This window comes from Sminthopsis crassicaudata, chromosome X, assembly GCF_048593235.1.
Source record: "Sminthopsis crassicaudata isolate SCR6 chromosome X, ASM4859323v1, whole genome shotgun sequence".
Classification (NCBI taxonomy): Eukaryota; Metazoa; Chordata; class Mammalia; order Dasyuromorphia; family Dasyuridae; genus Sminthopsis; species Sminthopsis crassicaudata.
In genome coordinates this window covers 31,698,468-31,708,259 of record NC_133623.1, presented here as the reverse complement: position 1 = coordinate 31,708,259, position 9,792 = coordinate 31,698,468, and the positions used below count along the sequence as shown (strand labels likewise).

The 9,792-nt window shown below is 39.4% G+C and overlaps 1 protein-coding gene across 1 annotated transcript in view; it reads right to left on the bottom strand.

The window, feature by feature from the left end:
• Positions 1-1,165: 1,165 nt before the first annotated feature.
• CD99L2 (CD99 molecule like 2) overlaps positions 1,166-9,792 on the bottom strand; it is a 141,117-nt gene continuing 132,490 nt past the window's right edge. Inside the window, exons 14-15 of the mRNA XM_074278369.1 lie at positions 2,815-2,880; positions 1,166-2,390 (exon numbers count right to left, since the gene is read on the bottom strand). Coding sequence (XP_074134470.1) covers positions 2,326-2,390; positions 2,815-2,880 — 131 coding nt within the window. The 3' untranslated portion in view covers positions 1,166-2,325. The remainder of the gene's footprint in view (positions 2,391-2,814; positions 2,881-9,792) is intronic.

The following is a 9,792-nucleotide window of genomic DNA, read 5'->3' as shown; positions in this document are numbered from 1 at the left end:
AACTTGGAATTTTAAGAGTCTACACTAGTATTTGCCTCTTCTGAACCTCCCTTCTCTCCCCGCCCCCCAACTTCAGGATAATTTTCTTTTACTATTTTTCCTGCAGACTGGCCGGTAGTTGAAACATGAACTTGGAAGAGACAGCAGGTACATGAGGATACATGTACGCCAGAGGGGTTAGGGGACTTTTGCCCAGAATCACACATGTGATGCTGGGTGGCAGGCTAAGTTCCAGGAACTCCAAGTTCAGTTACTTTTTCTGGTAGAGGTAAGGTTACTTCTGTGCATTCTGGCTCTAACTTAGCAAAATCTTTGACATAAACTTGTGTTCTTCAACTCTTCTTCTGCCCCTTTTCCTTCCATGGCATTTTGTTTTAAATTTACTTGTTTAGCTTTCACATATCTTTTTTTTTTTTTTTTTTAAAGCACTGCTATGGAGATTTTCCATGTGTATGTATATACATATCATTTTTCAAACCATTCTTAGTTATATGGAGTTTTTTGCTGTTGAGGCTCCTATAGATTGTGTAATCTTTTCCCCACAAACCTCAGCTGAACATAATTCTTTTTTGAAGGGTGGTGGTATTTGAAACCTCTACTGAGTTTCCCCCCACACACTTTTCCCTCAGTGGGCTATAAGAGAAGCCACTCTACCCAAAGTTCAAAAATGAAAATCTCTGGAGCTTCTCCTGGCCAGTTTCTCACGTTTGTAGTTGATTCATCTTGCTGCTCAGCTCTTGAAATCTGATAGAATTTTGTTGCTAATCCAAATCTTTTTCTGCTCAGTTTGGGTGTTTCTTAAGGCTCAAGGATAATTCCAACCCCACTATCTAGCCTTCACCTTTCTCTTGAATTTCAGTCACACATCAGCTGCTTGCTGGGTTTCTGTTAAGGGGACCTTCTGTTCATACTGGTGAATTCACCTTTGACTCTACCTGCACTTAGCATTGGCTTTCTGGAATAGGTCCTAAGTGATTGCCCCACAAGGACCTGTAGCTGTCATTAAATTGATGCTGTTCAGGATTGGGACCCGAGCTTTCCCTAGTCTGAGAAAGGTCTTGGGTGCCACTGCTATTGTCATTCATGGGCCGTGAAAGACTAAACAACCTTTTAACCTGCAGAGGTTGCTCTATAAGGCCTGAGGGAAGGAGGGGGAAAAAGCCACTTTGAAGGAAACAGTTTGTTTATTTATTAACATTGTGTTTTTTAACACAGCTTTAAAGCTAAGAAAGTACTTCCGAAAAGTTTCACAAGACATTTCTTCTGTGAGTAATATGGTTAGACTAGTTGAAAAATGTTTACAGGAAAGCAGATTTGTCTGGAAATTGAGGATATGCCAATTCAGGTAAGTTCTGCTCATACAGTTGAGCGGTTTCATGCAAATAGAATTCTATTTGTCCTATGAAATATTTATCTTCTAAAAGAGCTCTCGATGGTTAGGGTTAAGCCATCTGGTTCTTACTCTGAGTAGATGGCACATTTGGAGTGGCGAACAACCCTTAGTGGCTGGTTCCTTTTCTACAGAATAAGAGATTTGAATCAACGTCTCTTGCCACAAGCCCAGGCTAGAATCACAGTCTTTGGCATCCTGCCCTTCGGAAATGCAATTAGGGCCTAACTCCGGGATTACACTAATACATTCAGTTTTCTAGGTGACGGCCAAGAAAGCTCTGCTGGTCCATTTTCACAGGATAAATCTCTTGCTGTCAAATAAAAAAAGCTCAAACCCTGGTGTTTTCAGTCAAACACACTCCCATACAGGGAGCTTGATCACAATATAAGTAAATAAATAAATAAAATGACTACATCTATGGTAACTGCCATCCTCACAGGGGATGCAGCAGATTGCACATGCACAGACCACCTTGGAATTTGGGGAGGGGGGAGATGCTCAGGTTTGGGTATCCTCAAATAGATACAGTACTACAAGATTTTTCTAACTCTACTCAGTAATTAAGTCTTTCATCATGCTTAGTTTGTTTTTCCCTGATAGCTCCTATTTTGCCTTCAGTTTTCCAACTGCATGAGAGAATCCTGGGCTTCCTTTGGAAAATTGTTGTCTGAGTACAAGAGAACAGTAGGCCCTAGGAGCTAGAATAAATCATCTGGGTTTTTGTCACTATTCCAGGAGGGGCTGGGCCAGTTAATCTCACAGTAACCCTTCCACCCCCAATCACTTTTAAATGTGTTACTGCTAAGCCCCACATAAATAATGAAATCCTCCCCCACCCACCAAACAATGAGAAGCCAGTTGTTCCAAGGAGCTGGAGAACAACTTTCAATCCAAATTAGACAAGCACAATTACAAGCATCTGAAATAGGGACTTAAATCTTTGCAGTCTCTTGGGAAGGTTTCTCCGTAGATTGGGTTTGCAGTGCTGAATATTTGACTAGGAAAAGACCAAAAAAGAGAAGACAAATGTCACTTATCAAAGAAATAGGTAATATCTCTACTATTAAATAGAGACCCTAACAGCCCAGAATGATAAACTAAGAATTATTCCCACCAAATAGTAAGCCAATATTCTTGGACAAAAACGTGTCTTCTGACCTTTTTCCTTATAATTTTATATACTTATATATATTTTTTCAATAATATAAAACAAGATTTTATATAGATAAAGTCTTGTTTTATATTATGTATCATGATGCACTTCTCACATCAGATTGTTAAAGATGCATGCTAGTTTTTTCTTTCACTGCTGGAGTATATGATGAAAAGGTTGATGCTACTCCAATTAGTGGCACTAAAGAGAGGTATTTTCCCTCAACTTTTCTAACAAGGGGAGGTAGAGAGTATAAATAAACTCTCACCTTGAGGTTCTTCAGTGCTCACACCTTCCAGGCTTTGGCCTTTCGCATAATCTGTATTGACACCCTCTAAGAAGTACAAAAAAGGGAAGTGGTCATGGACCTGGCAGTGTTGGGGGGGGGGGGGGGGTGACATTCCAAGTTTGTTTGTTTTTTTTTTAATAAGCACAGGTAAATAGTTCATTAAGATAGGATTGTTAAAGGGGTGCTATTTCAAAGAAAGCTGTTCCCCCGCCCAGGAGCTTTGCCCCAATTTCCGCAGCTAGGCATGCTGGGCCCACAGCTAAAATAAGGTAAGCATTGATGGTTGGGAGGGGGTCATTGGGTAATAAAGACAACCCATTAGGTGAAAAAGTGCCTTCACCTTCTGGTTTGACATCATAGAAAGAAACAGCTGGGGGGGGGGCTTTGAGGCAACAAGGCTTACTCCCACAGGTGCTCTGAAGAGAACTCCACTCTCAAGGAAGAAAATATCTTCCCGCAAAGGAAGAATAGAAGAAGAGGGGAGGGAGGGAAAGGGCAGAAGAGAATACTCTTTAAGAAAAGATACACTAAATAAAGATTATCTTTTTATTAATACCTTATTTGTATTGTTCTTTCTTATGAGTAATAGGATTGTTGTATCCTTTTCTTCTTCTTATTCCTTTCCTTCTTCTTCTCTCCCCCCCCCCCACCCCTTGCTTGGGGGCTAAGCTGCTCTTATGAGTAACCTCCCCCTATCTGACGTCCCTGCGCTAAGTGGGGGTGTAATCTACCCCCCCAACTTAACATCTAGCCTTCCACTATCTGCCCTTACCTGGAAAAAATATGTCACCCTCTTCCTTAGAGGGATATCTCCTTTACTCAACCCCACAGCACTGTTCCAAGGAGATATTCCTTTCTGCTTTGGAAAGGAACGCAGGAACAATGTGGTGGGACAGTGCAGCAGTGATTAAGCAGGAATCCAAGACAGTGTTTTTACCTTGACCCTCCGCTGCATCAGGGGACAAAGCATAAAGCTTACAACCCTAGAACAAAAGCTTAAGACCATAATCAGCACAACAGCCCAAATTCCCAAGCAAGTAACTGAGTCCTTGCTTGCACAAGTGAAGTGTATTCACTTACCTATTTCCTGGATGACAAGAAACTACTAGAGAATTCAACCTTCTGCCTTTTTATGTACAGTGCCTAGTCAATAATATGTAACCTTTAATAAATAAACTTACCTTGTAAGACTACAAGAATAAAAACTTTATTAAACGCCATTCAGAGGGCTGGTTTTGGCTTAAAGTCCCTCCCTATTCTTAGAAGTTGTTGTCTAGCCCTCCTCCAGAGGTGGTTGAACACAGGAATTATCCTAAAGTTAAATATGAGAAATTATCATTTGTTCCCCCTTCAAAGTCCAAACAAAAAATGAGTTTCGAAAAAGTGTCTTACGACATCCAACATTAGCATTCTAAAACCTCTAAGGTCAAATTCTGCAGTGAAGGATGTCTCATACTTGGAAGCAGAAACTAAGGAGCTATGCCTAGTTACAGAATGAATTATGGCATAGCAACATGTCGTCCTATATGTGACAAAAGGACAAAGTGACCAAAACAAGTTCTACAGTAACAACATTCATTGGAAAGACTAAAGAATTATGAACAAGGCCATAGCCAATCACATCAAGTGATGATAAAACCTGATGCTACACAGCTCACAAAGTGGTGGGCACAGAATGAGGCATATTTTTTTTTAACAATTTTGCAATCTTTTACCTGAAGTGGGTTTACGTCACTTTTGTTTTTCTTTTCCTCCAATGGGGAGGGAGAAGGATATAGGAGAAAGGTTACGTCACTAAAACGAAGTTTCAATCCAGGTTGCCCGACACAGGACCTTAGGGGACATAAATGCCACTTTGGCACCATCCATCACAGGATGAAGTCAAATATAACATGTTAGAATATAAAATAAAGTCCCATCTACGCCAATATATATATATATATATAGCAGCACTTTTTGTGCTAGCAAAGAACTGGAAACAAAAAAGATGCCCAAGGATTAGGTAATGGCTAAACAGATGGTGTGCAGTACGTGAACTGATGCAGAACTAACTAATCAGAGTCAAGAAAACAACTACTATGACCACATAAATGGAAAAAGAACTACAAAACGACTAAAAATGAATGTGACAGAATTCAAAAGAACAAAAAGCATGGCTCCAAAGAGATGTGACAAACCGCCTCCCCCACTCCTCTGAGAAAATAGGAGGCTCCATGAATGTGGAGCGTCACAGACATTTTCAAACCTTTTCAAGGTATGGATTAGCTTTGCTGATTTTTTTTTTTTTTTCCTTTCCAAGAATATTCACTGGTATAGAGAGAGTTTGCTGACAGGGGAAAGGTTAAGAGAAATCCAAAGTCCCACACCCAGACAAATAGCTATAAAGACAATGTCATTCTGTAGACTTTCCAGCCCTCTCTCCACCCAAAGGTTCTAGGTCTAAATCTCAGGTTCTAAGTTCTAGGTGTCTACCTTTCAGACTTGATAGACCTCCACACTGATGCCATGATCTTTAGGTCTCTCTTCCAGCATTCTAACATAGGTATCTTTCAGGTATAAATAAATGCTAAATTTCTATTTCCATGAATACATGAGGACATATACACAGAGGGTCCCAAAAGTACAATCTTAAGCTCATTAATAATTTGATAAGTTTAAAAGTGCACTAAGACTGTGGTAGAGCCCACACCCACATATATACTTCATGTCTCCATGCGTCTCCCTTCTCATCACTGTCCTCCACAAAGAAGCAAATGCAGATTATATGGAGAAGTCTTTTCCCAGGGATGGAAAGTAATGTATGTGAGGCTAAGGGCACTTTCATCTCTGTCTTTATATCTTCCATGTGCCCAGTACAATTCCTCACGAACAATAGGCATTGAAGAAATGCCTGGCGATGGACAATGTACGCATATGGGATGGCATCTATTTATTGTACACTGAAACCACAAAATGCAGCCCTTCTTTTAGCACATTTCTAAATATAACATGTGTTTTAAATTTGGCTCCTTGGGATCTTTTTTTGTTGTTTATGCGTGAAATCAATAGTTTTCTTTGAAAGGTAGCTGCCTGTACAGCCTTACAGTTTGCATGCTCAAAGTTCAGCCATTTTTTGTTTCTTCCTTTGAGTAGATTTTAAAAGAGGCCTAAACTGACTTTCTGGTCCTTTCTACTCTTAGCCCCCCCGCATGCTGCTGAAGAGCACTCTTCTGAGGATTCAGTACAGTTTGACCTCCAAATAAATAAGGAATTGATGGGACATTCTGGTGCCCTTTCCTATAGCCTTGACATCTATGCTCTACCTTTTGACAACTCCTGATTGCACAGGTACCTTCTGTGTGTGTTAGCCTTGTTGTGAAAACAAGGTCCAAGAGAGACCACATCCTTCTCCACTCTCAAATATAACCAACCACCTCATGGAAGAAAAAAGTGTCAGGCCGGAATGGCTTTCTGGTGACCTGCACCCCAGTCTCTAGTTCTACAAGTCTTTCTATTAATTTTCGTCACCTACATTCCTCTCTAACTGTATTCCATGTATCTCTCTCTTATCATCTGTCTACTTACACCTCTTAGTCACAATCTATATGCCTTTCTTTCTCTAAGATTCATTTCCACAGATAGTTATCACCCAATCTTTCCCTTTCAGTCTCTCTATGCATCTTTCGAAACCAGTTTCTTGAAAATTATTTGAGACATTACAAAAATAGAAAAATAGATCAATGGAACTGACTTGACAAGGAAAAAACAGAAATATCAAATTAAAAAACTAACAAGTGACCTGGGAAAGAAATTATTTGACAAGAGTTGCTGACAAAACTAGAGAGTGGTCTGATGGAAATTATGTTTAAGAAATAACACATACACAATATACCACAACAAAGGATTACGTCCTGATTATTAAGATTATACCCTAAAAAATTTCACAGGAGACAAGATCAGAAAGTTAAGAAAATAAGGGATAGGCGACAATAAAAAATAAATAAAATAGCTCCAATGACAAAAAATTGAAAAATGATCAAATCATAATTTAAAAGGAAAGGAAAAATTAAAGATGGGTATACTAAGATCTTGAGACCAGGGCGAGGCCAGAAACACAGGGATATCCAGAGCTGATCTCAGACTCAGCCCCAATATAACTGCCCAAAGTAGCAGTGTAAAGATCGCCAAGAGAAAATTGCAAGCATAATTCTTTCACCCAGGATAAAAATACAAGGATTTCTCAGAGGATTTGGAATCATATTTAGCCTGAAGAGCTTATAGCAAGTTGCTCTAAGAAGATTGTTGGAAGAAACATGAAAGAGCTTTTACGAAACTAGGAATTCCCAAGCCACAATCCCAGAGAAGGTAAATAAGTCCAAAACACCTGTATTACAAGCAAAACCTCAAAGAAAACCACAGCTTGCCCACAAGATTAACTAGAATTCCTAAAAGAAATGATGGAAGAGTTAAAAATGATATAAGTGAAATAGGAGAACCAGAGGAAAGGATTAGGAAAGGAGCTATGTAGGAGGAGGGACTTGTAAAGAGAATAAAAAAGCTTAGCCCCAAAAATACAAACTGTTACCACAATAACAGACTCCTTGAAAATTAGAATGGCCCAATGAATTAATGATTCCATGAAACAAAAAGATTTAAACAAAGTCAAAACATTTTTTTAAAGGGAGCAAAGACAAATTATCTCATAGTGGAAAAAAAAAAAGACCTCCAGATCAAGGAGAATTTACAAAACATTGGGATATTGGCCGGGGTGTGGGGGGGGGGAAGAGCGTCCCCACATTGTATTTGAGATATCATGAAAGAAAACTGCCTCAGATCTTAAAACCACCCAGGCAAAGGTGCATCCTAAAAGAATCCCAAAGGGAAAAGTTCAGGAACATTAATATGAAATCCAGAGTTTTCAAGGTTAAAGAAAAAAATTACTGCAAGCAGCCAGAAATGAACAGGTCTAGTATTGATGAAGTATAGATTCACACAAGACTCGGGTGAAGGAGCAAAAGTAAAGAATATTTCAAAATCCAAAAGCTATGGGCTTACAACCATGAATAAGTTATTCAGAAAAACTGACTAAGGATTTCCAAGTATTTTTGGTAAAAAGAAAATCAATCACTAAATATTTAAGCACCTACTATGTGCCAGGTATCATACTAAGCACTGGAAACTTTGAAATACAAACATGTAAGTGAAGAGAAACTATAAGAATATAAATACAAATGAGCAGTTGGAGAAAACTTGAATAAGGATGCAATATTTCCAGTCTCAATGGGGCTCATGAAGGGCTATATAAGCCATAGAGGATGAAGGACTTGAAATAGAATTTTGTTTTGGTGTAAAGGGGGAAAAAGGTTTAGAGGAGAAATAAGAAATGGAGAAATAGAAATATATCAAATATATGAAAACAGAGCTACATTGAGAGCTACAGACACAGACTGCAATACTTAGATCGCTATAAAAAAGTGATAGAAAAAAATTAGAGATATAAAGATGACAGATTGTGATGCTCAGAGAAAGGGACAGAGAAGAAGATATATAACTATCTGGCAAGGACTGCTTTTGCTTTTCTTTGTACAACTGCCTCTAAGCACATGCTTACTTAGTGCTTATTGATTGAGGCAGTAGTAAGAACCAGGGATAGAGAGAATGAGAGCAATAGATGTAGAGATAGACACATATGAATAGACATAGCTAGAGAATTAGATAGCTATTTAAAGAGCAAGAAAGAGATTTAAAATGAGAGAAAGAAACAGGGATAGTGAGAGACCTAAGTCTCTATGGTCTACGTATGTCTCAGTCTAAGTTGAAGTGGCTTCTAGGTCTGACAGTCTAACACAGGGGTTCTCAAACTACGGCCTGCCGGGTTATGGCAAATGGGCTGAAGGGCGGAGACAGTGTGAGGTTTTGTTTTTACTATAGTCCGGCCCTCCAACAGTCTGAGGGACAGTGAACTGGCCCCCTATTTCAAAAGTTTGAGGACCACTGCTCTAACATTTAGGGGCTTAGGAAACCTAGGAATTTAGAGACTGAAGAAATTTATATAATCAAGGAATGAAATTCCTAGCACTTTGTAGTCTTAAAAAGCCTGATAGCTCAACTCAGATCTGGACAACTATTAAAGTCTACGAACTAAAGAGCTAGAAAACTCAAGGCCACAGGCTAAGAGATCCAGAATGAAAGCCCAGAACGAGTTTCAAAGTGGAAGCCGTGGACCATCTCACAAAATTCACCAACCCACTTCTACGCTCCCTGGGATAGCCACTCGTTGAGTTTCTCTTCAGCATACCTACCCTATTACTGCTCATCAAAATCCCAAACATCCCACCGCTGCGAGAGTCTGAATTTGAACTATAAAGGCCAAGAGAGGGTCTTCAGAAATTCTGGCTTTCCAGGAGAGCGAGCAACCCATATAATAAGTGATCCAATTTCTAACCCTCTCAACACTACAGAGAAGCAAGCTTTTATAGCCCTATTGAACACCCAAGCAAACATTTTCCTCCATTTCCCATCTCGGTATCTTCTGCACCAGCTATTCCCTATTCAGAGAACCCCTTCTCCCCTTACCTCTTTCTCTTAGAAAGCAGTTTCTTTGAAGGCTTTCTAACATAAGGCTCTTCTAGTTCTTCCCAGTTTCTTGGGTCTTCCCTTCAAACTTATTTTGTATTGACTTGGCATATGTGCCTATGAGGGTACATATTGGCTCCCACTCAGAGTTCTCTGATGAAACTTTCATTTCTGTGTCTGTATACCCAACACCTGCCATTTCCTAGCCTGATAACTACACTCATACGAAATACTAACAAAATTATGAAAGAGGGAAATAAGGGTCTATATCTCTACCCTCTCAGGCCATTTTGACTAAGCTCACATTTAGGCAGCACAATGCTGTCTGTCTATGACTGAACCAACAGATTATTCTGCATAGGGGCCCTATGGAAACAAGTCTTCAAGATCTAACACGAATAT